We start from the raw sequence: 27100 nt of genomic DNA on the forward strand, positions 1-27100 counted from the left end.
TTCCTCCAACATAAGCGCTAATTTGAAACTTCTTTTAAAACAAAAAATTGAGATTTCTGCTGTTGTGTGCATTCCATGACTGGTATTTTCCATGTCCTTTTTAATATGAAGTAAAATCATCATCAACAACAAAATTAGAATGAAGCAGATTTAATTGTACCCTATTAATTTGATTGTAATCTAGCTTAACACTGTGTTTTTAAATTAAGTACATATTTAAATGTATGAATTGAAACTCACTTTTTAAAGGCTGAATTTTCATATGATCCTGAGAATGAAAAAAATGAGGAAGACTGTTAGAAATAGTGTTACTCTAGAAAAACACTCTAAAATCATAGAAATCAATCTGGCTTGTACTTTATTATTGTCCCTTAACAACAGTTTTAAAAATCTTTTTAGATAAGAATATTAGTAAAAAAAAATAATAATAGGTACAAATACTTAAGTATTTGGTCTTGTTGGCTCATTCAATCACAAAGCTGAGATAGTCCCTGCAAGGAGTGATATTTTGCTGTTGCCTCAGTGCATGAGATAACAAAACATTCTTGGCTTTATTAAGCATCTTCTTGCTTTTCAAGCAAAGTATCTTTTTAAAAGTAAATAAATCATTTTCATCATTTTGTATAGGAGGCTGTACAGTTTAACAAGATACTTGAAAGCAGTAGGAACAGTTTTGCTGTACTCAAAGCAGAAAACAAAGGAGTTGGGTACTAATTGTAAAACATTAGTTGATCTGTTCCATTTGCCAATAGGATTGTTACCTCTGTTCTAAGAAGAGTTTGTTACTTATCAATGTGCTCTTCCTGACATATTTTCTGAGTGCTGCTCTCCTGTTTGAGCCTTCCTGCCTTGTTACTTACTGCTCTTCCAGGCCAGTAACTCTCCAGTAATTCTGGAGAATTCTTGTTTCCTATTAGATCTCTGATTTCATCTCTGCCCAGCTGTTGTTTTCCCATTGATGTAGTTAATTCTTACCCTTTCTTTCATTTTCTCCTCCCTCCAAGTGCAGTAATGACTTTGCTAACCTCCAGCCTTTGCTTGACCTTGTGTGCACTTCCCTCTGCTCCAGTTCTCACACTGTGTAGCACAACTGGCAGTATTTGTGAGTGGCTGTTTCAGGACATGGTCATTCTACCCTCCTAGAAGTGCTTTCTTCCCCTGTGCTAAATAGCTCTGCAGTACTATTTTAACTGATGCCTTTTTGTTTAGAATCAAAAACAAACCTGCGAAATCATTCTCCTATTGCATTTTCATTGTCTTTTCAGTGAAAATTGGTCTTAACTCTTCCCCTGTATCTCCAACTTTCTCCTTCTCCACAGTGTTTCAACTGCCTTTCTCTGCATCTTCCTCAAATTTCACTTCACTTTGGCTTTATTCTTACCTATCTCACTCTCCTCTGACTCTCTCACAATCAGCACAATTTTGTTTGAGAATGTAAGTGATCAACTCTGCTTGCATTTGCTTGTTTCACCAGCCATTGCCCCATTTTTATTTGTTTTCATCTCCAAGCTTTTTGAATATTCTGTTTATGTACTTCAGTTTGAATTTTCAGTTCCTCATAGGCATTCCTTTGTGAATGCTTCTTTGCTAAATTAAAACTGCTACTTCTGGAATCTTCATAATCGGCTCTTAGAGATACTTCCTCTTTGTTCTATCTTTTGTCTTTCATACTAAATTGTGAGGTTTTTTCCCTTTAAAATCTTCCATTTCTTTGAGATCTGTGACTGTCTTTTGTTAGGTTTTGCATAGTGTTTTCATGTGTATGTAGAATGTAAAACAACCTTAAAATAAATAAGATACACATACACATGCAACAACCACAGGGTTCATCTTTTGGTAAATGAGCTTTGTTTTCTCAAACAATTTGGGCTAACAGTGCTTACAAGTCAGTTGACCTTAGTAGTTTTAATATTTACTTTTAAAGTTTTTAAATGGAAGAGATGAGGGGATGAGTGGCAAAAGCCTCTGCCTTGGAAAATGTGAGAAGGTTTCATTCTAGCGAAAGCTATACAGTCTTAGAACCTTCAGTGAGTATTAGAAAGTCAGTGCAGCTATTTCAGGATCATTCCAGCCTGCTGCTGTCAATGAATATCTATTTATAAAAGTATCTATTTATTAATTTGTGGAATATTGACTGTTATTTATCTGAAGTTTGAAACATTGCTTAGATCATAGCCCCTCTTGGTGTATATACCCTCCACCCACCCCTCCCAACATCTTAACAAACACTTGAACCAAAAAATAATTGCTACATAAAAAAGATTCTTGATTAGAATGTGGATAGGAGAGTTGACAGGGAAAGATTCTGATATGAAGAGCAGACTGAGATGGTTCTGGTCTCTTGTTATTTCTGGGTAGGTCAGTTCCATGTGATTTGCTTTTGTTCAGTGTGGGTAGGGGAGAAGATCAGGGGTGTGAAATGAAGTCTGTCCTCTTATTTATAGTAGTGAAAGCTTCATTGAATTTAGAGGTGTATATGATCACTTTTTGTACTGCAGGCCATGAAAGTCAATGATTTATTTCAAGGTTGTTGAAGCAGGTCACTTTTCTCAAAGCAAGAGCCACTTGGCTTTGAGAGGGCATGTGATTTGGTGGCTTTTTTTAGTGTTGTTGCAACTACGGAATAAGAGAAATACTGAAGGATTTTAGCGCAGTAGAAATGAAGCGATCCTTGGTCTCACAATATTGAATTACTTGACAGAGTACAAATTCAGTCTGATTGGCAGGCTTGCTTGGTCCTCTTCAGCTAGGGTCACTTAGTTCTCTTTGGGTGTTCCTTGCTGTAAGAGAGATTTGATATCTAACTTAGAGGTTCCTGGACTTAGATAAATTAACAGCTTATCCTTCTATGTTGTAATTTATCTTGAACCCAGCCTTGGCAGTTTTCCAGCATCAGCTCTTGCTGTTTTCCTGTCTGAAAATGATTCTTCTCCCCTCACCCCCTAGCCTTTCCTGCCAGATAGGAATACCCTGCTTGTAGGGTCCTCTCATAGTTTGGGAGCTGTGTAGTCTGTAAACTCGCTAAAAAGAAGTTTAATTGTCTTCCTCATCCAAGATAGTCAGGTGAACTTCCTTACCTGCTTTCTCTGCTGTCAAATTTTTTTCGATTCCCCCTCTCTTTCCATATATACTCAAAAGATTTTTCTCTTTTTGCAAAAACAGCCTGTTGGGATACATGTTCTGCTTCTACCTAGTCCAGTTTTGCCCTACAATATTTGCAGAATATGAGTAGTTGCTACCTATTAGAGGCTGAAACATTTCTTTCTTACATCAGAGTGTCTCCTATGGTGTAATATGTCACTGTTGCAATATGTTTATCTGTGTCAATCTATTGCTTGCAACACAGAGACATTCTGATATATTAAATATATTTTGATCAGTAGTAACTAGCAGCTGCTTTCCTTCTATTTTTAAATAATTAAAATATTTCATCTGTGTTCGTGTTATGCACATGTGCTCCCACAGATTATGAAGCTGAATCAAAATACAAAATTGAGGAGGGACATCATAGCCCTATGAATCATTTGTTTTTAATGTTTACTGTTATGGTGGGATAACTATAATATCTGTCTTTTTTCTTAGTCAATAAGACAAATTTTGCAATGCACAAATCTCCAAGTAAGCAAAAATTTGGAGGTTTTTATCTGGTAATGGGATGACATATCTTCAAGCATGAGTATTTGGAGATGACATGTACAAGCGGAATTTCCAGAGCAGGTTTTATTGAAACTATTTTTACTGATTATTAAACTACAGAAGGATGCATAACAGAAGATGTGCTAGTTATGTGATACTGTTTCAATAGAATGAACAGCTTCCTGGCTACTGTAGCGTTTGTTCTTGTGAGATTGTTTGGTGGTGTTGTATGGGAACTGTTGAACCAGAGCCTGAACCTCTGATTGATCACCTGAGGTGAACATGGAGTCAGCTGTGGAAGCACAGGTGAAGGCACTTCAGCTGTGTGGCTGGAAGGGATGGAGCCCAGCTACACCTCTTCTAGACCCCACTTAAGGGCTGACTGCCACTTAAGAAGGATCTCTTTCAGGAGATGGCTCCCTTTGGAGTTTTTCTATGAGCCCAGGACATGGGCGAGCATTTTCATTTGTTTTCAATTGTCCCTTTCCACCATGATGATCTTTCTAGTTAAATGATCAGCCTAACCACACCACTCTGTATTTATTGATTATACAGTTGTATATGCAAATATATAGCTCAGAGGTAGAGGAAGCATCTATGTTGGATCACTTCATCTTGATTGCCAGTACTTAATGCTACCTGTACGTTTGCACAATACAAAAGTTGCTACCTATTTATCATTCTATAAAGTATTCCAGACCATATGAAAACAAAGTAAAATTTGAGATTTCTGCTTATGTTTAACTTAGTGATATTTTTGTTAATTAATTTGACAACAGTATTTGAAGAGTATGTGTGAGTTTTGTAATACATGCAGAATGGGCATTTACTTTTCCATCTCAATCTTCAGTTTACTTGAGTGCCTGCCAGCAGATTTTGTTCTGCTCTAATTGTTTATAAGCTTTTTGTAAGCAAAGCAGTAAGTTTGCCACATGACCTGAGAAAAGTGAAGGTGAGCGATCATATTTGTATTTGCAGTCAGCAGCTGAACACAAAGGTCATGCAAATAGAACAGATGTTGTCATCTCAGTCCAAGAAATGGTGCCACTCGGAGCTTTTTGCAACACTTTTATATGGAAAAAGTGCACTGTAACAGCCCTTCTTAAATTCTTGATGCTCACTGAGCACCTTTCTGTTAATACACATGAAAACCAGAGTGAGCAGACAGATGTGTTGGCACATCTATTTGTGTAAAATTAGGCCACCCAAGCTAATCCTTTTAAAGGAAACATACTGTGTTTCCTTTGGCTTTTAATCACTGCTTATTCAAGAAAATCCTCTTTAATCTTTGTTTCAGGACAGAATATGACTATTAAAGGCTACATATTTCTTAGTGCTTACTTCAATGATTCTATAATCTAACCACATGTCTTTATTTGCTGCTGGAATCCGGCATGTCCTTGTCCTTGACCTGCTGAATTTGTTTTGGGCAGGACTGAGGATGTTGTTCCCTTTAGTTTGATAATAGAACTGATTTTATATATATATATATATATATATATATATATATATATATATATATATATATATTTTTTTTTTTTTTTTTTTCCCCTCCCCCTTTAATTCCATTTTTATGTTGTACCATTGAGAACTGGCCTCATAAAACTTTTTCTCCTCTGCTTTCATAGCGGTCTGCTTTCATAGTGCTCAGTTTTATTCCTGCAAGGCTGCCCAATAAGAATACAATTTTTTTGAGTGAATTTCTAGAGCTATAGGTAGGTGTATATATGTGTATGTCCTTGTCTGCTCCTCATGGGTAAAGTCAGGTTTCTTTTTATGCTCAGTAGCCATTATTGAAGCTAAAAATATGTTTGTGCCACTGACCTTGGTGTTTTGTTGGAGCAAAACATTTCACTTAGGAAGAATGCTTTTCACTGTTGTACATATTGTTTTATTTTATAGATATCTTTCTCTTCTGATGGCATATGCTGATACTGGCTTCTTACCACTGACTAAGCAAGCAAGTTTTACTACTGGTAGCTGTATAGCAAGCTTTGTTCCTGATTCATAGCTATTAATTAGACGCTTTGGTTCACTTTGCAACACTATGTATTTGTACAGGAAAATTATACAGTGTGGGAACACAGTAATCTCAACTTTTTTGTTCTGGCAAACAGTAGTAATCTTCTGCTGCTGCGTATATTAATGTTTAAAGGATACCTGATTCTCAAGTAGGTGTTCAAAATGTAGATGTGAACAAATTGTAAACAGACTTTAAAAAGTAAAGACAAAGCCAATGACTAAACCCCTGAAAATTCTTCATGGAGTTACCCTTTGTAACTCTCTATACAGACTCTTGCTTATACATATATTAGTACATATATATATATAAAACTTTATATATTTAAAACTTTTTAAAATTATACTGGTCATGTCTACTGAGTTAGTGTAGCATTGTTGTCAGATGTCTATAGTTTGGGGTGGAGAAGGAGAGAATAGTCTGAAGTCTACTCAGATTTATGCTCTTACATACACATGCACACATTTCACACTCCTTGATCTTCTGTGATTCATGGTTAAGCTGGTTGTGCTTGTACATGCTGCAAATTATTTTGACCCATATGCATTCGGATGTCTGAGGAGGAATAGTGGTCTTGCTTTGATTTTTGAACTTCTTTGTCTAAACGTTGCTCTACCCTACTTGCTATCTGTCTTTCCAAATAACTATTGCAGTTTTGTAATGCCTTATCTTAGCACCTACTTGGAAATCATATGATAGAAGAGAGAACAGTAGAAGAGGTATTATTATTAAGGAACTATAGCTGACCTTGTCCTTTTGACAGGTTCATTTGACATTGTGCTGGAGTCTGTAGTAAAAATTTGTGACTGATTTCAACAGTGATCTTAAGAACTGAGGGGAAGTTCTAGATCTCAGTGAGTTCAGAACCAGTTAAAAGCAGGCTGCCTTTATTATTTTGTAACAAATCTCATGCCTAATACCAGCTGCTGGATATTGTGGAAGTGGATGATCTTGGCAAAAACCATGAGGTGTAACAATGCAAGAAGTCACAATCAATGTACAACTAACTGTAAGCATTACTTTTAGTGAAATTATTAAAATGAATGTAATAATATATAATGCTATAGGGAGAGAAAATGAATGCAGTTCAAGAAGTGAAATAGTAACAGATCTGGAACTTCTTAATCACTGGTGTTTATTTCAGACACAGGAAAATAATATAATGATGAAATTGAAGGTCATATTTACACAGTTGTAAAGATCATGCTTGTGAGATTGACTGTCTGCAAAGAGTGGCAGATTTAGAGTTGAGAATAAGGAAACCTCTAGAGGTAGACTTGGCTCTGGACAGTGGAAAAAAAAAAAAAAAAGTACTAGAGGTAAAATCCATGCCTGATATACAGATTTATTACTTCTGGAGCAACGTTCTTTCTCAAAACTGTTAATGTAATTCAGGTCTATCTAGGTAATAAAAATTTTGGATGACATGTTTGTGAAAGTTTTGCTTCTTCAAATGATTGGAAAGATTCTGGAGCTGTTCCAAAATCAATAGGCTTTCATGTAGAGAATGGGATGAAGTTAAACATCAGGGAAGCCATTATATGCAAAAACGTACAAAAAACCCCAAGTACTATTGAAGTTGTGAGTAGAGACAGTCTCTTCTATTTGTAATTGCTAACAATGTTTCCCAAGAAAGGACAAAGAACTTACATATCAGAAGTGCTTCAGGATTTACTAAGTTAGGTCTAAATTATTTTGGTGACACAACATTATTTCTACCCCTGCACAAGCAATTATCAAGATATTGCACATAGTAGGGTAGTGGAAGAACAAATGAACTAAGGAATCTGAAACTACTAACTCAAGTACTTAAGTCTGGGTAGATGAAGACAAACAAAATGCAACTTTGGCACATCTGCATTGAAATTAGTTTGGTGCATGTAAAAGGAAATTATTTGTATAAATTGGGAAGCAACAGTTGTACTCGTGATCTTTATTTCCTCACTTAGAATTAAATTTATCTTCAGTGAAAGCATTTCCACCAGTTTAAAGTGATCATTGGAAATGACTGAAAGCATAGACAGAATTCTGAAATGCCTTTGAACATTACTGCATTGAAATAATAAAATATTGAATTTAAATGTTTAATATAAAGTAATTTTGTCTATCAAAGACAGCACCTTCTTATTTCCTGCATAGTACAGAAAAGACAGTGCAAATTGTTGAGATGTGCTCTGAGAAAGGAATTGGGCTCTCTGCCATAATAAGCATATTGGACATGCAGCAGAGAACTTAAGAAGTGCAGCCAGAAAAGTCTCTCCAAATGCTGCTAGGAGCAAGAATTTAAGGAATTTATTGACATAATGAGACATGCAGAAAATACTAGTCTGCGATATAAGAATGGTTAAAACCATTATGCTCTGAAATGTTAAAAGAACAAGAAGTCAACAACTGCTGTACTCCTACTACAGCTGGATTCAATTATTAATAATGTATTTTTAAAAAATAAATATTTTTAAATTGGAGGGGCTTATATGTAAGTGTGATTGTTACTGACATCTAACTATGGTAATAAAGTACAGTTATAAAAGTATGTAATTGAATATATATGAAGCAGATAGCTATGAAACCAAGACAAGCAAATTGAAAATGGCAGGTGCACACTGAGTACAAGTAGTAAGGTTGTTGTTATGGAAAGAGCTCTTATTTATGACTTCAATGGACTGCTGGAGTACCTAACTTCTGTGCTGTCTTCTCTGCATTTCTGCTTATTTTGCTTTAGATTCTTGAAAAGTAGAAATTTTATCCAAGTGCTTAATATTAAAAGTAAAACTGGAAATATGTGCTTATATAGTCTTAGTAAAAGTCCAGATAGTGTACATGTGCTTTCCTAAAATTGCTTCCTGATAGTAATTTCTATGTTTAACCCAAATATCTTTTTTTTTAAAAGTATGTTTCTAATTGCATTGCATTTGTTGCACCTTTTGTGCTCTCTTCTTGTTCTTTGGATAACTATGCGGTTTTGTAATCTGCATGTGACTTCTTTGCTTCAGACAATAAAAATGTTAGAAATATATCACTGATATAGGAAAATATCATTAATATATGGAAAGCTATATATCAGTTATGGTTTCTCTTACAATTGGTGCACTACCAGTCCATTTTGAATGGTTGTAGTAGAAGTGTGTTTGAACAGTGTTCCATTAATACATCTCTGTTGATTTGCACTGGGGTCCTTTGAAGATGCAGAGAATTATCCCCACTACTGCTTAGCTCAATATGTGAACATGCCCTTCTGCTTGTGCTGCTCTGTATTTTCTGCTCCTCTTAAAAGATAGCTGACAAGAACAGTTTAAAAATAGCAGGCCAAGGGCAGGTGACAAAATGTCACGCAAGCAGCACCTGGTCCAGTGACTGCCTGGAGGGAAGAAAAAACCAAACCCAGATGTCACAGATACGATCCTATTTCTGAAGCTGGGAAAACAGCAGAATTTCTGCTTCAGCAAGGGAGGATTGAGAGCCCGTCCAAGCATTATGTATTTGAATTCTACTCTTTTTTTCCTTAGCAGTCTTCTTTATTCCATTACAAGAGTTAATTTAAAAGTGTCGGTTATTACATATGCCTTTTCTCTTAATAGTAATAATAAAAATATACTTGTAACCTCATGATTATTTGATATGCTGTTAAGCAAAAGGAATTACTCTGGCAAGGTTTCTGAAGTATTTTAGCACAGGCTTATGCTAACTGAACTAACAGCAGCTTTAATGTTTCTGCAATGGCAAATTCATGTGAACATATATTGTGAACTATAAAAGATTAGGTCTGTAATGAGAAAATCTGAAGTAGTTAATGAAGATCTCTTTAAGAGGATTTGCTCAAGGAGCTGAAAAGTAAAATGGAAACTTTATTTGCTTCCATATTTTCCCACTCCTTTCTGCAGGTGCCATTTCCTTCACTGTGCTCTTGTTGTGGGGGACTTGTTTTGTAAAAGAATGAGAAAATTACAGTGTGATGATTTGCTTTTCTTAAATTGCTTGAGGCTCTAGTTTCAGAATTGAACTGAAACTTCGTGTTACATCAGTTCAGAAAGAGTATTAATTACAATGCAGGTCAATCTCTGTGACCTGAAATAGAAAGGTTTAACATACTGATAGGAGCTAAAAAGGTTGTAGAAGATCTGCCTTAGATCTATTTTGTCAAGGCATTTTGCTAGAGCTTGGATTTGTAGTAGTAGGAACTTTCTGGTTTGTATTGCTGCTTTTTTAACTAAAGGGTCATAAACTCCCGTATATGTGTGCCACCACAAATCTAAAGATACACAGTGTACATAAAAAGGATTACAGTGCTTGTAGGTAACTGATATCTGTAATAGAAATATTTTTCTACATGGCTGTAATAACCTTTTAAATCATTTTCCAACTAATGACTAAATCAATTATATTTTTCTAATTGCGGTGGTGGTGGTGGGGTTTAATGTAATAATTCCTGTTACAAAGTCTCCTCAGAGTATGTTTTTAACACTTCGGTTCTATTAAGATTAGTCTTAGTTTCTAGTACTACTTAACATTAACTAAGTTAACTTGTTTGTTTTGTTGACAGTAAGAATAGATTTTTGTGATCTAATTCTTCTCTAAAACAAGATAAATATCTGAATTGTTTCCCATTCCCAGCTCCTATAGTCAATGAAAATCTTTTTAAGGCAATCTTTAAATTGTTATATTAGTACTCCTTTGCCTCTCTCTATCTTCTGGGACTCTTGTCACCCAGCAGAGTACATCTGAATTTCTTGATGAGCCTGCTGTATGTCATGGCTCCATGTCATAGGCCAAAAAAGTCTTTCAAAGTTCAGGTGAGTTTCTGAACTCCTCCAGAACAAAGCTTTGTCCAACACAGTATCTTATCTCAAACAATGAGGAATAGCAGATTGCAGCATAAGCTCTCCCAGTCACCAGTGATCTGTTCCTGGTGTCACAGGTAGTATGAAAAATTGTGATTTGTTTTTACCAAGTAAGGAGTATTTATGTAATGCTGCTCTCATATGAAGCCTACAATAAACTGCAGCAAGTAGAAGGCTGAGCATTGGGACCTTATTTTGAAAGAGTAAATATAACACTTATCTAGTACAAAGTAAAGGAGTGTGTTAAATACTTACCTCACTGTTCTGTGACTTCTCTGTATTTTAAGAACATAACAGTGGAGGTACTACTGTGTTAAATATCCTAGAAGTGAGTTAATGAGGAGTTAACTGCAGTCAGTGGAGGCTTTGGATACTGTTCACTGCCTTCAGCAAGTTTTCATGTTAATAAATTGTATTCAGTTTTGGAATAAAAACATTAAGAATAGCTTCTATTTGTATTACAGGGCGTATGGGAATAAATTTCCATCATCCAGGAACGGATAATATTATGGCCCTTAACAGTAAGTACCTAATACATAGAATCTAATATTGCTATGATGAATATTCTCTTATATTCATAGTGTACAATAATTGTGATAGCTAAATGTCTGTGATCTGAATGCAACATAGATTGTAATGGAAATTTTTGTCATATATGGAAATCTGCAACGAACATATCCACAGAAACATTCATTTAACTACATGGAAATTTGTATTTTTGCTTCAAATGCTGCATTAGTCACAGGCATTAGGATTAATGTCCTAACTATTTTTTTGCTTTTTTACTGTCTGTATAAATCATACGGTGTTATTGATGCTGCAGTTTATTGGCCTTCACCTATATTAATAAAAAATGTTACATGTGAAGAATGGAAAATTTGTAACAGAAAAGGTACAAGTGTTTTAAGATTTCGACTTCTAGTGCCAGGCTTTGGAATCCATAAGGCCAGTTCTGCTCTTATTTAGTTTTACGCATTTAACGATGAGATGTTTTTGCGGAGTTTCTGTAATCACGGTTAGAATATATGCCTCATTTTGATATAGGCACATGTTATTGGAAATCAAGGAATTAGCTAGGAGGAATGCTCCTTATAATTAAAAACATGACTGAGGGGGAAAGCTGGCCACCTGTCAGTGCAAGTTCTACACATCCCAGTGTTGTTGTTTGACAGGAATTGTGGTCTCAAAATGCATTTGTGCTAATGTGGGCATTTCAGTTGCCAGTTGTAGTAGTAAAACTATTTGTGAAGGTGGGAGGCATGATTGAATTTTGAGTTCTTTTCATTTGAAAACCAAAACCAAATGCTTTTGCTGTGTGACACATACAAGCATTTCTTGTAGAGATTTTTGAAAAAACAGGAATGGAGAATGCCATACAAAAGCACTGTTTTTGACCTTACTAAGAATGCAGAAGCCGTGTTAATTGTTCTGTGAAACCTGTTTACTTTTGTTCTTAAGTATTTGGTTAGTTGTGCAAAATCAGCTTTTGGGGCAAATAAGCTTAAAAAATTATTTTCTGTTTGTGATTTTAATCTTTTGTGTGCAGCTAAAGCTAAGAAATTTAGAACTTCTTAACCCCCATGTGGTCCATTATCTTTGCCATGGGGAAATGAGCTAAGAAAAGTTAGTCCAAGAAGAAGTTTTCCTTCCTCTGCTGGAATGATTGTGTTCTGGACTAAGAAAGTCTCAAATGGATTTCATTCCAGTAAATTTTGGAACTTGTACTGATTTAAAGAAGTTATGCTTCTCATGTCTGTACATCTGCAATATTTCTGAAGCAGGATGACCACTTTGGCCCATACCAACTCTGGCACAAAACTTCTCCCCTCCCCCCTGCAGTGCATTCAGTATTTTGGGGAGTGGCTTCCTCTTGAGCTTCTTCCCATCCTTTATAGCAGTTCTTAGATAGAAGCATAATCAATAAATGTCATTGTTGAAGGCAGCTGTTTGGTTTGAGTCAATGTGCAACTTGCTGCATAAAGGACCTTAAAATATCAGCCCCTAAGTTGTCGTGGGTTAGTCCAGAGCATATTGCCACCAAGTTACTCATCCCCATGCAAAAGCATTGTCATCTTGAGGCATCTTGTTTTGAAATAATAAAATTAGTGAGATAGAAAGCTTTCTTGTAAATACATGATTATTATGAATTTATTGACATTAATGGCATTATGCTTGTACGCAGACAAGTTGTACATGGGTACAGGGCAGAAGTGCTTAATGTTTGTAATGAAAATTAGACTTTCATCGAGGAATGTGCTGTTCAAATATTTGGGCAGATCTGAGCATAATCCTAAAGGCTGTTTAGGAAAAGTGAGGTGAAAATGTTTAGATTTGGATGCATTAGACAAACAGTAGCTTTTCCCCTTTGTATATATGCTAGGTCCTCAGATAATTTGGTGAATACAAATCAAATTGTCTTTGCATATGTTACATTACTACTACTTAGACAAAGAGTGTTTTTGTTTACTAGTGTATGATTTGTTTCAAAGCAGTTATACTGTTGAACTGAAACTCTTTAATCAAGAAGTGACATCTGTTTGTTGATTTTCTGATAATGTCATTGTTATTTATCTAGACAGACAGTAGAAGAACTTCCATGAACTTTCATCTATGGTAGTTCATTAAGTACAATTGAAATTATAATTTCTAGGGAAAATGGGGCATAAATGAAATTATTGATCTTATTTGCATACATACATGTCTGGAGTTATAGAAACCAACTACTGACCTTAATACTTATTAGATATTTGCAATACTAGTTAAAAATTATGTTTACAGTACTAAGAATTGAATGTAAATTTATCTGTTCAGCCAAAATGAACTGAAAATTATGCTCTGTCCCTTCATCTTGCTGATTTTCATTCCTGTTTTCAGTCATACCTTTCTGCAGCCATTGCTCTAAAGGGAAAACTGGGCTTGGGTGATTTTTTGAATTAACATATGCTCCTTTGGAATTTAGCTATACTAGGACTGAGCAGTCAGCATGGGGACACAGTTACCTGTCAGCTGGGTGGTGAGTTGTCCCTAAAGCTTCTTGTGAACTTTGGAAAACTAGCAAGAAAGTTCAGTGTAAGAGTAGCAGACAGGGCGAAAGAGGGAGTGGTGTGCTTTCTTTTACTCCCTGTTTTCATTTAAGGAAACGGTATTACTGGAATACAAAGCTACCTTTTGTAAAATGAATTTAGACTAAAGCTAATTGAAAAACAAACAAACAAAACCCATCAACCAAAAAACAAAAAACACCCTCCCACTCATTCCCTCAAATAAATAAACAAATTCACACCTCTGAAGTGCTGGGATTTTGTTTTTCCTGAAGCTCCTATGCACAGTGACTTTGCAGTGCTGCTGGGCTTCAGATGTTCCATCTGGTACCAATGTTTGTTCTTATCTAAATATATATCATCTGTGAGGTCTGGTACTTGTTTGCTCATGATCTGACTATCTATTCGTTACTGCCATTTAGTTCTATTTGTCCCTAATGAAGTAGTTTTTAAAATAGATTAAGGTGATGTTTTAGGGCACATTTTTAGGTGTATGTATAGTTTGTTTTGATTTATTATGATGAAAAATATCTATTGGGGGAAATCTCCAAGCCATGACAGAAAATGGAAGCAAAACAATTTATTTTCATGTTCCTAGAGTCTTTTTACTATCGTCTTGTCTCCTCAAGAGCTATTGTGCTTTTCTTTTTGTGTGTTCTGATGTAATGCATTCAAACATTTCGTGTTTAGACATAACAAACTTGCTGAAATATCACTGTATATTTAAATCTTCTGCCAGTGACATAGATTCACCTTGAAATGAACTCTTCTGAATAGAAGGCTTATTGAATTATTTTTCTCTTGTGAAATCTTTGGTTGACAGTTTATAGTAGCTTAAGAGAAAGGGATATAATTTTTTGGTAGTGATAATATTCTCAGAAAATAATGCAGCTATCTTCTAAGAGGTGTTCTGATAATTTAATATCTATCTATTGGAATTCTCCGACCTCAACCCTAATTGCCATGTCAAGCTGCAATCAATTACTGATTCATTAGCATATGAGGAATATTAGAACGGACTAAAAGACATTGAGAGAGCTACATTTGGTCTGTTTTTACAAACTTGATTAATCTAAGAGATCAGAATTGATTTAATGGGAGGGGAAAATGAATGATGGAAAGTGTGACACAGTGAAGGCAGCAGTGCTGTAAGAGTCCCACAGCGTGTGACTGTCGCTTTATACATGAGCTCATTACATTTTTCAGAATCAGCTGTACAGTTAGGTTTGATGCTGCCCTGGGGACTGTAAGATAGGCTAGTTATATCAAAGTTTCTTCTGTACTTCTTAATTGAAAAAGAAAAAAAGTAGGGAAAGAAAATGTATTTTTTTCTTCTTCCCTTTGTTTTTTTTCTATCTATCTGCAGTTTCTGGGGTCTGATTTGGCTGTCACTAAGAGCACTATTGCTTATCAGTGATTGCCAAAAAAAACTTTGTAGCAGAGGAAAATCTCTTTACCTTTCTTCCTTTTAGTTCCACTTGCTAGCTCTGTACTACCTTATTTTTTCTCACTACTTTTCCTGCATCTAAACCTCACACTGGTGAGGTTTCAGCTGTGTGATCCTCTCTATTTTGGGTGAGTGCCATCTGTTTCTGCAGCATTTCATGTTCAAGGTTTGCCAAGCTTTTTCATAAGCATTATATATGGTGCTAGAAGAGATGGGACTACAGTCCAGAACTGTGTGTGGTAGATTGAAAGCAAAATAAAGGAAGTTTCCATCAGCTTGGCTGTTAGAAATGTGAGTTTTATTGTTAATATCTACTTTTAAAATGAAAACTAAGAAATGAGAATAAGAAAGTCTTTTCTGCTGCGTGGATGCCTGCCTACTAACTGTGTCTGCAGAAGAAAGATCTAAGCTATTTAAATAGTAGTTTTTCTCCGCCACAGTAAGTTTTTAGTATCAAATGCTTTACCTGCATATAGCTTGCATATGGACTGTATTATTCTGAAAGTGGTATTCAGTGGCATATTTGTTGTAGGAGTCATTTGCAGTCTGTCAATGGAAAGAAGTGAACCAGAAGGGAATGTCATAGAATCATAGAATTATCCAGGTTGGAAAAGACCTTGAAGATCATCAAGTCCAACCGCAGCCTAACCAGTACCCCATCTCTAAAAAAAAAAAAAAAAAAACAACAAAAAAAAACAAAAAAAAAAAACAAAAAAAAAAACAAAAAAAAAACAAAAAACCAACCTCCGCTAAATCATATCCATCACAACAGCAGTCTGCACATCCAGCTTTCAATCAGTGGAAACTAAGAACTATCTTTTGAACTATTATGAACTATTTCTCGAATAAAAAGTTCATCTCAGTTTCAAAACCTTAAATACTTGCATCGTTTTTTTTTTTTTCTTTCAAAGACCTCCTTAAAAGGAGTAGAAGATGGAGATCTTGTTCATTTTGAACAGCTTTTTCAGCCAAAGAAAGTAGAACTGTTTTCTTAAACAAGCTTGATATCATTCAGCTCTTCAACAATGAAACATGCAGAAGTAAAAAAAATTTTAAATACTACCCCTGGCAAAATGGGGAGAATTGTTTGAGAATGGCAGCTTAATATACATATAGAAAGCTTTCTTTGTGAGCAAATAGATTTCTGTGCATGTAAACAGTAGAAATGTACAGCAAGGAAGCCAACAATTAATACAGTGAACAAAGTTGAATACTTTGCTCTCAAATTTAGTTCTTAGTTTTCCCTACTTTTGTGCACATGCTTACTGAGTTTTGTCAGATAGTGTTCATTTGTCAGCTTGCTGCTTATGTAGTTAAATTCCAGAAATGTAGTCAAGGAAAAGTATCTTATATTCTTTAAATTAATGCTGTTCTTATTAAGCATTGGCCATCTTATATGCAAGATGTTCTTGTCAACCTTGACTCCTATTTTAGTTCGTAAAAATGTTGAAGTAATTCTAAACTACATTATGTCTATATAATATTATTGCTTTGATTGCTGTGAGTTACATTACCCTGTTTCACCCTTAGCGACTGCCTTTCATAGCCTTCCATCTGAACAGAAGCCCAGTTTTTAAATAGAACCTACCTTGCCTTGTGTTTTTTTTTTCCCACGTGTTAACAACTGTTTATTCAATAACCTTCAGACAGAACAGGGTGGACTGACAGAACAGGGTGAAGTGAGCAAAGGAAACTTGGCTTGTCTTGCTGGAATTGCAATGGTGATTTTTTTCATGTAGGTAATTTGAGACAGTTTGGTGGACACATTTGAAAAATCAGAAATATGTAAATAAATGTTATGTACATCATAGCAAACAAATTGACTTAAAGAAGTTTTTTCAAAGGAATCCAGAATTACGTGGTCAGCCTCTGCTGATATCTGTGAAGATCTTTCACAGCTTGTCAGTTTTATATTGCTGTTAGGACCTGAGTCAAAAGACAAGCTGACAAATTGATTTGGCAAGATTGTCTACTCTATGAGTCTGCTGGAAGAACTTGCCTGTAGACTTAAGTTACCAGTTTTTTAGTAAGGTTTGATGCATTTGAAAAGGGCTCTCTTTCTCACCAGTTGTTAATGTGTCTGTAATTAAGTTCTTGAAAGCTTTTAATCTGCTTGATATAGGTGAACAACTACTTGTGTTTTTATAGGGACAATTTTTGTTGTAGTAATAGTAACATAAACATGTTACTATTAAATATCAGTTTCTAAGCCATAGAAATTGAACTTGTAACTGAATATCCACTCCAGCATTTGAAGTTCATGATTTCATGTTGTCTGGAAATAATAAATGTTAGTCAAGTAAGGTGTTTTGGTTTTGCAAATGTGTTAATTAACTTTAAAAGGCTCGGTTCATAGGGACATTGAAATATAAGTTAGTGTTTTGCCTTCATGTACTGATGTATTACTTCAACATTTAATTGAATCACTTCAGATTGTGTACATTTCTAGGCTGAATTTCCACATTCATCACTGATGCTTATTTTCACCAGGTGCTGCTGATTCCTTTTTTTTTTTCTCCTGGTAACTTATAGCTGAATTGTGTTCTGACTAATGCCTATTACCATCAGAGTACAGCAAGACCAGCTAGTGGTGTGATTTGAGACCAGAATAGAAAACAATTAAGAACTCAAAAGCATGAGTATATTTTTCATGTAAAAATGTTCTTATGGCTTCTCTCATCCATTTGAATGAATTAAACCAGCGAGAGCACGTGACTTTGGGTTTTGGAAACTTTCTCTGTAGTCTTGGGGAAAGCTAATGAGCCTAATAGTGAATACCACTTTCGCTGCTGCTCTTTAGTCCTTTCAAAAGCTTAGATTTTTTTTTTTTTTGGCTTTTCTTAGCTATGCTTCTTCCTTATTTCACATTAACTCAATTGCTAACTCTTAGATTATAATTTTCTGCGCATCTTAAAACTATTCTTTCTTATGGTTTATCTCTGCTGTGACAGTACTGAATTACCCAGAGACTCAAGAAACTGAAACACTTCAGTTTGGTTAGAGAATGTTGAGGGTTAATGTAATGGAACCTGACAAAAATCACAAAGGTGGCGGACAAGGGGAATGTGGAACTGCTGTTCTTCGTATTCTACAAGGCTAGAACTAGAGGAACACTTGGGAAAGCTTCTAATAGATCCACTTAAAACCATCAAGAAGTGCTTCTGTTGTTCATTTCTGGAGCTTCCTGCCACAGAAACTATGGGAAGTAGGTATAATATCAATGGGTTCAAAAAGACAGCAGAGAAATGGTAAACAAAATACTTCTAAGAAGGTATTAGAAGCAGGCAAGAGTGTGCCTCCTAACATTTAATACCAATGGAACAAGAGAAAACTATATAGTGACTAGTCAAATACATTCTTTATAGAGTCACTGGAGAAAACATAATGTTAATCTGGGTGGATCAATGATCTTGGCCAGTAGAGCATTCCATGTCAGCTCTCACAGGTATACTAGCTGAGCTGTATTTCTCTTGTTGTTCTAATATGCACTTAGTAATGAGTAGTTGATGAGAATGTTTTAGTCAATCTTTATTTTCTGTAGCTTTTTCACTTGGTTTCATCTCACAAATGAATTGCAGAACACCTGCCTTACTAAAAATAATTCTCAGAAACCATTTATGCAATGCTGGTGTTTGTTTACATGGTTTGCTTTTATCACAGAAATTACACAATGTCCCTTTTTGTGTTGGAACTTTCTGAGATAACAGTACGAACCCAAACTTATTCCCAGCATAAGAAGTGAGCAGAAAAGTGAAGGTAGTTTTCTTGTTGGTATGTGGTATAAAATGTTCTGTTCCTTGGTTGTATTGCTCTTTTTGTTTGTTTGTTTGTTTGTTTCTTTTCAGAGTGAATGTGAAATGAGCAAGAGTAACTTTTAACAGAGTAACTTCCCTCATCCTTATCCCTTTTCTTCTCTTGCCTTGTTTTACCGCACTGTGGATGTTTGTTCCACTGCCTTCCCAAGACTGTAGCCAGGGGCTTTTTGCTCAGACCTTCAGGGCTGTCTTCTATGGATGTGCTACAGTGTGTCATGCATCATATAAACCTCGTTATCTTTAGAGTTTTGTAGCTTTTCATCTCATATTGCAAAGGCATTCTTATGCCAACAGTGGATTTTCTCTCCCTTGACTGGCGGATAAACATTATAAAAATGCAAGCCTTCTAGTTCTTTTTCATCCATTTCATATAGCTTTCCTTGAGATGCAGTTAAAATTTCCTCATTTCTATTCGTTGCAACAGTGAGTATCTTTAGCTGCAGACTTCCAGATTCCTGACAGCACTATATTTACTTAATTGTATGGCATTAATTGGTGTTCAGGGAGTTTGTTTTGCTTGTTTGTAAAAAAAACTTGGAATTTCATTCTTTAATATACAACTTCATGTTTCTAAAGTGCACTTAACTGATGGGATGGAGATGGGCTAACAGTATCAGGAAATTAAAAACAAAAGCTGGTATTCCTTTGTGCTTGAATAGGTGCGCCCTGAGATGTGGTGGCTCTGCAACTTGCTACCTGTCAGAGCTGGAGGAAGTTGCAAAGGTTGGGAGAAATGTTGACCAGCAGTGGTCATGCAAGGGAGGTGCACAGCTGGGCAGGGCCTGCTTGCAGCTATCTCATGGTGCATGTGGTAAAATGTGTGCAGCACTTCTTAGAGTAGCCCTTTATTATTTAGTGCGGTAACATTCTATGAGGCACCTCGGAAACAGACACTTCTATGTTAAATTTTGGGACCATTCAAGGAGCTGATTTTCTGTGCAAAAATGTTTGTGTTTGGTATAAGAAGCAGAGGAAGGAAGAGGCTTCATTTCTGCTGGGAGCTCCCCATCGTTTTCACTCTTTTCTTGGAGCCAACTGAGAGAGAAATTAACTTTAGATAAATAACACTAATAATTTCATTGTCTGTGATAGTGCAATTGTTTTCTTATTGGTTCCTAAATATCTTAACTGAAGATTAACTTCTTTATTTTTCAAAATAATTACTCAAACCAGAGGTGTTATGAAATTCACCCCATGAATCATTACTTCTGTTAGTTCTGTTGTGCTCTGAACTTAGTTAGAACCAAAATGGATATTTTAAAATTGTCTGCAATTACACATCCTTATTTTTCATCCTGTGTAAATGAAAAATGAAAGGGTACATTGACATCCCTTAGGTGCCTTGCTGAGTAACTCTTGGCTTTTTTTGGAAAAAGTAATTTTGAAACAATTCTATATTAGAGGCCTTTGAATTATTATGTAATTCCTCTAAGGAAACAGTCAGGTAATTGCTTTTTCTGTTGCCTGACTGCTGGGATAGGGAGGAGAGATGACACAGTTGTGTGTTTGACAAGGCTGCATTTCTTTGGGGCTTGAGGAAGGAACTGCATGTGCAGGATTCTACTGGCAGGACCCTGGGCTGCCAGGGTGATGGTTATGGGCTTGCTCAGCAGAGGGGGAGCCATGGAGGAGGTAGGGAAACCTATGCGCATGGTTGGACATTTCAGGTCATGCTTTTGTGGTTGGAATTAAACGTATAGGAAGATAGGGGATGCTTGCAATATATGAAGTGGGTTAAGGGGGTCTTGAGAGCCACAAGAGTTGCACCTAAAGCTTGGACATGTAGGGCAGGACCTGAAGGTGCTGTGTTAAATGTGGAAGCGAGAGGCAGAGGGAGAGGAGGGCAGGCAGTATTGCACTGAAAAGAGACAGAACAACTCTTCTACCTGTTATCTAAGCTCACTTGCTGTTGAAAAACTCTTGTGTTATCCCTGGCCTTCACATTTGATTTCCTTTGAAGACCATATATATATTTTGTTACATTGAATTCTGTATATGGAAGGCGCTGTTTTCCAGGTTATTTTCTGGTATTCTAAAATTTCAAAGGATGCATATGCATTGATGCATATCTCATTGAAATGCTGTATTAATTTTGATTCTTATGAAGATGTTTTGCCAATCTGTTTCTATTACTCTGAACATTCTGGCTATTGAATTTGGGTAGGATTTTAGTATTTGCAGATGGCTAATTATTTAACTTGAAACATAATTGGAAAATGTTGTCCACAAGCTAATTAATGAAATGTTAAATGAATTATTTTAGTTAGGATTACTGTTGATGACGTTTATTACTCCTGAAAAACATAATCCTAAATTAATTGCCTGTAGTACTGTAAGTTTTGTATGCCTGATTTTTTTGTTTTTATTAATCTTTACATGTAGGAAACTTGCACAGCAGGTATGGGGGTTTTTGTTTTTCTTTTTTTTCTTCCCTGGCTGTGTCATCTTCAAACTTTTTCTCTTGTCTTGGGTTGCTTGAATTTCACTCTGCACACTTTTCAATGCCTTTTTCTTCTTTGTGGTGGGAGGGGAAAAGAAGACTTAGAAGCTACATTTTCTTTGCTTTTGGAGCTAAATCTAATGACAGCTGTACCGACAATTTTCTTCTGTGTTTACATGCAGCCAGGAGCTATGGGCGGAGAAGAGGTAAAAGTATTTACTAAATGTTTTGTTTGCTGAATGGTGGGAGATATAAATATTTAGTTCTCTTGTGATTAGATAATGTTACCAGTTTTAAAAGTATTTGGTTGATCAGTTGCTTCTTATAAATCAATTTTGTATTCTTTGTTTGCGAAACGTCTCCCTCTTCATATCAACGTAAAGCAGTGATGATTTGAGCCGGTAACTCGGTATATTGCTGTTAATACTGAACTGGAAAATGGGTAAATGTTAAGATTCTTTTTCATGACACATATTTATGAATTTAAATGTGCAGTGTTCCAAAAATGAAGACTGTTTTCAGATGTTTTTTGTAGAAGTTGAATGTTTAGCAAACTTATTGAATTACCTCAGGCGTACTTTTTTTCTTTGAAGATTGTACTTGAGAACTGCATCACATTACCCGATGTAGAACAATGTGATTACCAATACTAATAACTGTCCTCAGTGGTGAATACTGATAATCAAGAGAAGAAAAAAAATGAACATTTGAGAATGTTTTATCTCATCATTTAAGCAACTCTTACAAAAGTACAAAACAGGCTGAAAGCATTATGCAGATATTGTACAGTGCATTATGCTGATGTTGTACAGTGCTGTGTGTAAGTTTATTCTGAGAGACTAAAAAACGTGGACAAGAGCAAACGTGCTGGTTACCAAGAAAGATACTAATGTACCTTATTTTTCTAATGTACTGTGCTGTAGTTGACACTGACTCTTTTACTGAGAAAATAATGGTGAAGATTGTGGCATTTAACAGTTAGAATTGGACAGTGCCACCTATTTGAGGTGCTTTGGCATTACATTTAATTTTATCTCTCATTTTTTATGTATGTTCTGTGGTAGCTATGTGTGTGACATTGCTTGGAAGGCTTTCTCCTTTTCATAGTGTAGAATTTGCATCAAATTTGGAGGAAAACCTAGTCATGCAAGCTACCCGATAGCCTCTAAGTACCTTGCAGATTGCACTTACGTGTGGGTTAAAGTAGTAGGCTGTACTGATACTCTTTCAAACATAAAATTTGAGCTGATTTGATTCAAAGCTGATGGTGTTTAGCTTTTAATTTATAGGTAAGCAGAACTGTGTTTTTAAAACATAGATTTTTCTCCACGAACCTACCTTGATATTCATCCCTACTTCTAGAGAACAGTTCATTGTTAACAGATGTCTAAAGTGCACTAATACTCCTCTTTGGTGCTCTTGTGGTACCTGAAACATAAAATACCGTAAGCTCTGTATGCATGTGAGCATAGGATGGTGCTGGGTGTCTCCAGGTTGATTAAATGGCAGCAAAGTAGGAAGGGAGGTGGAAATCTTCTAGGTGCTGTGAACTTCCTGTAACTTGTGTTGACTTGTAGAAGCAACATGTAAGTGATGTGGCAATTGTAATCGTGATACGTACAAGGTGGGCTGTAAAATTCAGTGTAGGCTTCTTTGTAGAAATTGTGGTGATGACAAAACAAGGCAAACAGGTTCAGTTCTGGATGTGCTGGACTTTCAGGATTGTTTTACTCAACTAAAATGCATGCTTCCCTCCAGAATAATTGTCACTTATGTGAATTTGTTTTTTCTATGGTAACTAGTAGGTGTGAGTGTGCGCGTCTCTTGTCATCAGTGTTAGGGATTTTGTGACATGCCCTACTCATACAATATTAACCTCTGTGATATCTCTGCTTTTTCAGTATATTGAATGGCATAATGTCGTTTTGAGCTTTTTTTAACCTGAAGATCCATGCAATTCTACAGTTGTCTGCTTAAGAAAGATGTGTTGTTTATCAAATGTTCTCATATTTGTTTTTACCATTTGCATTGCAGTAATAATATGCAGAGAACTCAGAGGCAAGTCTGTGCAGGGACTCATTTCATGTTTATTACGATGGAGTCTTTTAATTAGTCTTTCATTCTGTCACTGTGACTAAGCATCTTCAGTGGGAAGGGTGTTGTCAGAAATATATTGGGGGCTGGTGTAACCTATCAGCTTTCTGCTTGATCCTCTCTTGCCTTTGTGAATGAAGCTAAACATTTATTATTATTTATTTATTTATTTATTTATTGGTAGAACACAGTTTGTGTTGTTGTGTATCCTGAAAGCAAGATCTTTATCTGGTTTTCAAATTTTGTGTTATTTTTTTGAGTGTGGGTGTAAGAGTAGCTATAGCAAGTCTTTCCTCCTGCCTTGACAACTCAGGTGCCAGGGAAGGGCTGCAGGCATATAAAAACAGGGCACTTAATAATGCTTTCCCATGGTAGTTTACAGAGATTTGCCCTGGTGTTTTCTGGTGAGATGTTTCAATGGCTAATGCTCCAAGATGGTTGTTTTTTCGTTTTCTACTCTTCTTGCTTGTTCCCCCTTTCAGAAATGATGTGAACTTTGTAGCATCCTAAAAAGTCTGTGGTATGGGGTTCGATATTTCGGCTTTCTTTGAGTCATGCCACATACTGATTGTGTTTAACGTACTTTGATTCCACTCACTTGTAAGAGACAGTGAACAATTGTTCCCTACTCTATTTTCTCTCTGCCTTTTGTTATATTAAACATTTACTTTATACATTTAACTGTATACTTCACTATAAAGCTTTAGATCATTGTCTCTTGTATTCACTTAAGACTATAGTGTCTGTGAACTGTCAATCATCTCACCATCAGAGGGGGCATCTTGTTTTTTAAGCCCCTGTGTATTTTATTGGATTTCCAACAGAAATCAGCTCTCATTCAGCCTCCTCAGTGGACCTGCATTTCAGTTGAACTAAACATTAATTCATTTTGTGTAAACTTCCATCTTTTTTTTTCAGAAAATATGTTTGTGGGGCGAAATAAAATATTACTTAGTCTGTAAATAATTTGATATTCTTACACATTTTTACTCTCTGTACCTGTTATTATTCTCATTCATGTACACTCTCTTCTGCTAAAATGCATGTATTCATATACGTGCCTGACCTCTCCGTGCATTACCAGAATATTTATCAAGTCCTTTCTGGCTTATGCTTTAAAGCTGCCATTTCTGACAGCCAGCTGTGCTGGACTTTAAGAGTAGCATCTCTAAATCCTTCTCTGATTGTGGCATTTGCCCTGTTTCTATATTGGTGCTTGAAAGCACAGTAGGATTTTTAGCTCTGTGGATTTTTGCATTTGTGTTCTTTGCCAACATTCTGCTTTCAATGTGTTCTTCCTACATAAAAATTGAAGCTTGTGTTTTGTGTCAGTCAGAACATCTTTCCTGTTGGTTGTTTATCTCATTCCCTATCTGTAGGTGTGCTGCTTCTTTTTGTAACGTAGCGTTTACTGTTCAAGACTATTACTGATGTTTCAGTATATGCATTTTTTTTGACAAGTACCAGTCTGCATGTCTTTGTTTTCCTCCTTGCTCCTGTCTTTCCTCCCTTTACTTCCCTGTGCTATTAACCCCCCCAAATATAGCTTCCTCTTCTTTGGGTCTTGCTGGAAGTCAATTTCAAGTGATCAATGATCTTGTAATTTAATTATTTTTCCTGCTATTTATATTCATAGTTAACCCCTACGTATAAAATGTTTGTATCAATTACTTTTAATTCTGTCCCTGGGAGCAATCCTACATGATAAAAGGGGACAAGCAGTTCCTTCAGAGTTGAGATGAGGTTCCCATTTGTGCATCTCTCCATTTTACAGGATTTATTTTTCCAACTCAAGTATAGGAAATTAAATTCTAAAGCTACCATGTTCTGCTGTGCTGCTAATGTACAGCTTTTATGTATTTTGAATATCATCTTCTACATTCTGGGTTAATAATTCTGTTCTTAAGATAAGGTGTGTATACCTTGGTAATAAGAGCAACAAGTTATTTGAATCAGGTGATGACAATAATTTACTTTTCATCAAATAACTGAATGGCAGTCATTTATGTTGCTTTCTGTTCATTCATTTACTGAAAGTGTTTTAACACTGAGTAACAATTTCACACTGTCATAGCTAACAACTTTTTTTTTTTTAATGCAAGTGTCTGTGTCTTTGTTTAATAAGCCTTTTAAAGATTTTTATCTCGTTAGCTAAGCTGTTTACTTTGCCTATGCACTTAATATCCACTACTCAGAGCTTTTCTGTGTTTATTTTGCTGTGTGCCCCCTGCTCGGACTGTGTAACTTCACTCACTCAAGGAGGAAGCAATGCAGCCCTTGAGGTTTATGATACTGTAAAGCGTTCTGAAGGAGGCCATCCTGCCCCGCAGTGCCATGGCTTGAGTGATCTGCATTTTAAAATCATTTCTTTGAGATCTGCTATGAATTTATTTATTTATTTATTTTTAAGTCAGTAAGGATTGGTTTGAAGTATTCAGAGGTGCTTTCTATAGCTATGACAGTTTCTGCAGACAACTTGTTGGTTTCTATTTGCTTAGCCATTCACAAGGGCTTCTGCTTTTAAACCAAGTTTATTGTCTTCTAAAAGTAACAGAGTTACAGATTTGAAAAATTAGAAGTGATACCAATGAACCTCATCTGAATAAATGCTCACTTAGCTAGCCTTCTTAATAGAAATTCTCTTAAAAGCAAAACAGTGCTTCAGAAAAAGAAATTGCAGTTTTTTACTGAAATAATGAATTGTCCAGGAAATAGCTTTAACTATAGATACTACAAAATCTATTACAGGTCGGTCTTCACTCTTTCCTTTTGAAGATGGCTTCCTAGACGACAGTCACGGTGATCAGTCTTTATCGTCGGGTCTCAGCTCTCCAACACGCTGTCAGAATGGTGAAAGAGTGGAACGCTATTCTAGAAAGGTGTTTGTTGGAGGTCTTCCTCCTGACATTGATGAAGGTACTGTGAATAAGCTACACTGGTGAGATATGGAATTGGCTATCATATAGTTACTTAGAAAAAGGCATTTTTATCATGGAAACAAATGTATTTTTCCAGGTATATCACTTGTAGCACTTGTGTCGTTATTTAAGACATCCTCCTCACTTTGCCCAACACCTGAGAATTTCCATGATGATCTTTTGTACTGCAGATTAGAGGAGATGAAGACAGAAATGCCTGCGTAGCAGGTCTTTTAATCTGCACTAGCAGCATGTGTTCCCACGCATGTAAAATAGGAGAGCTGGAAAAAGGAAAAACAGTGGGTACTGTAAATCCTCTGCAGAATTTCCCTTTGAATAGAAGTGGTTGATTTATGGACTTCATTAATGCAGTACTTATCAAAATAAATTGGGCTCCTTTCCAGCATATATATAGTGTTCAGTTCACAAAAGTAGAACGTTTAATATGGTTGCAACAGTAACCAGCTTAGTAGGGCTGATCAGTTTTTTTTTCTCAGCCCATATTAGCTCTGTGTGCATGCAACAAACACATTCAGACTCAAACCAAAACATTACAATTGGGGGTGTATTTTTCATACTGTAGCAGGAATCCATCACTATGTAGCTTCATTTGGCATACACAGGATATTTAAGGATGCTTTAAAGGGAGGAGTCTTTGAATCTCATCACCTACTAAATCTAAAAAATAAAGTAATTTCAATTAAAAGGAATAAAAATAGTCTGGGTTGCTAGTGAATGGTTCACAAACAGTTCAAATGCAGTTCCCATGTCACATCACCAGTTGCAGAGTTATTGGTACAGGGACTGCTGATCATCTGTGTCCCCGAATGCAAGCAGCAGCAGGCCAACAG

General features: G+C 35.9%; 1 protein-coding gene across 17 annotated transcripts in view; it reads left to right on the forward strand.

Annotated features, from left to right (window-relative positions):
- Positions 1 to 27100, forward strand: part of CPEB3 (cytoplasmic polyadenylation element binding protein 3) — a 111688-nt gene that overhangs the window by 59184 nt on the left and 25404 nt on the right. For 9 of the 17 annotated variants that reach the window (XM_072341019.1, XM_072341020.1, XM_072341016.1 and 6 more), the window contains 3 exons: positions 10959 to 11015; positions 21420 to 21443; positions 26080 to 26247. In XM_072341019.1, the coding sequence (XP_072197120.1) occupies positions 10959 to 11015; positions 21420 to 21443; positions 26080 to 26247 (249 nt within the window). The remainder of the gene's footprint in view (positions 1 to 10958; positions 11016 to 21419; positions 21444 to 26079; positions 26248 to 27100) is intronic. The other 8 variants (XM_072341029.1, XM_072341023.1, XM_072341031.1 and 5 more) reach the window with 1 other exon arrangement.

Source organism: Excalfactoria chinensis, chromosome 6 (assembly GCF_039878825.1).
Source record: "Excalfactoria chinensis isolate bCotChi1 chromosome 6, bCotChi1.hap2, whole genome shotgun sequence".
NCBI lineage: Eukaryota > Metazoa > Chordata > Aves > Galliformes > Phasianidae > Excalfactoria > Excalfactoria chinensis.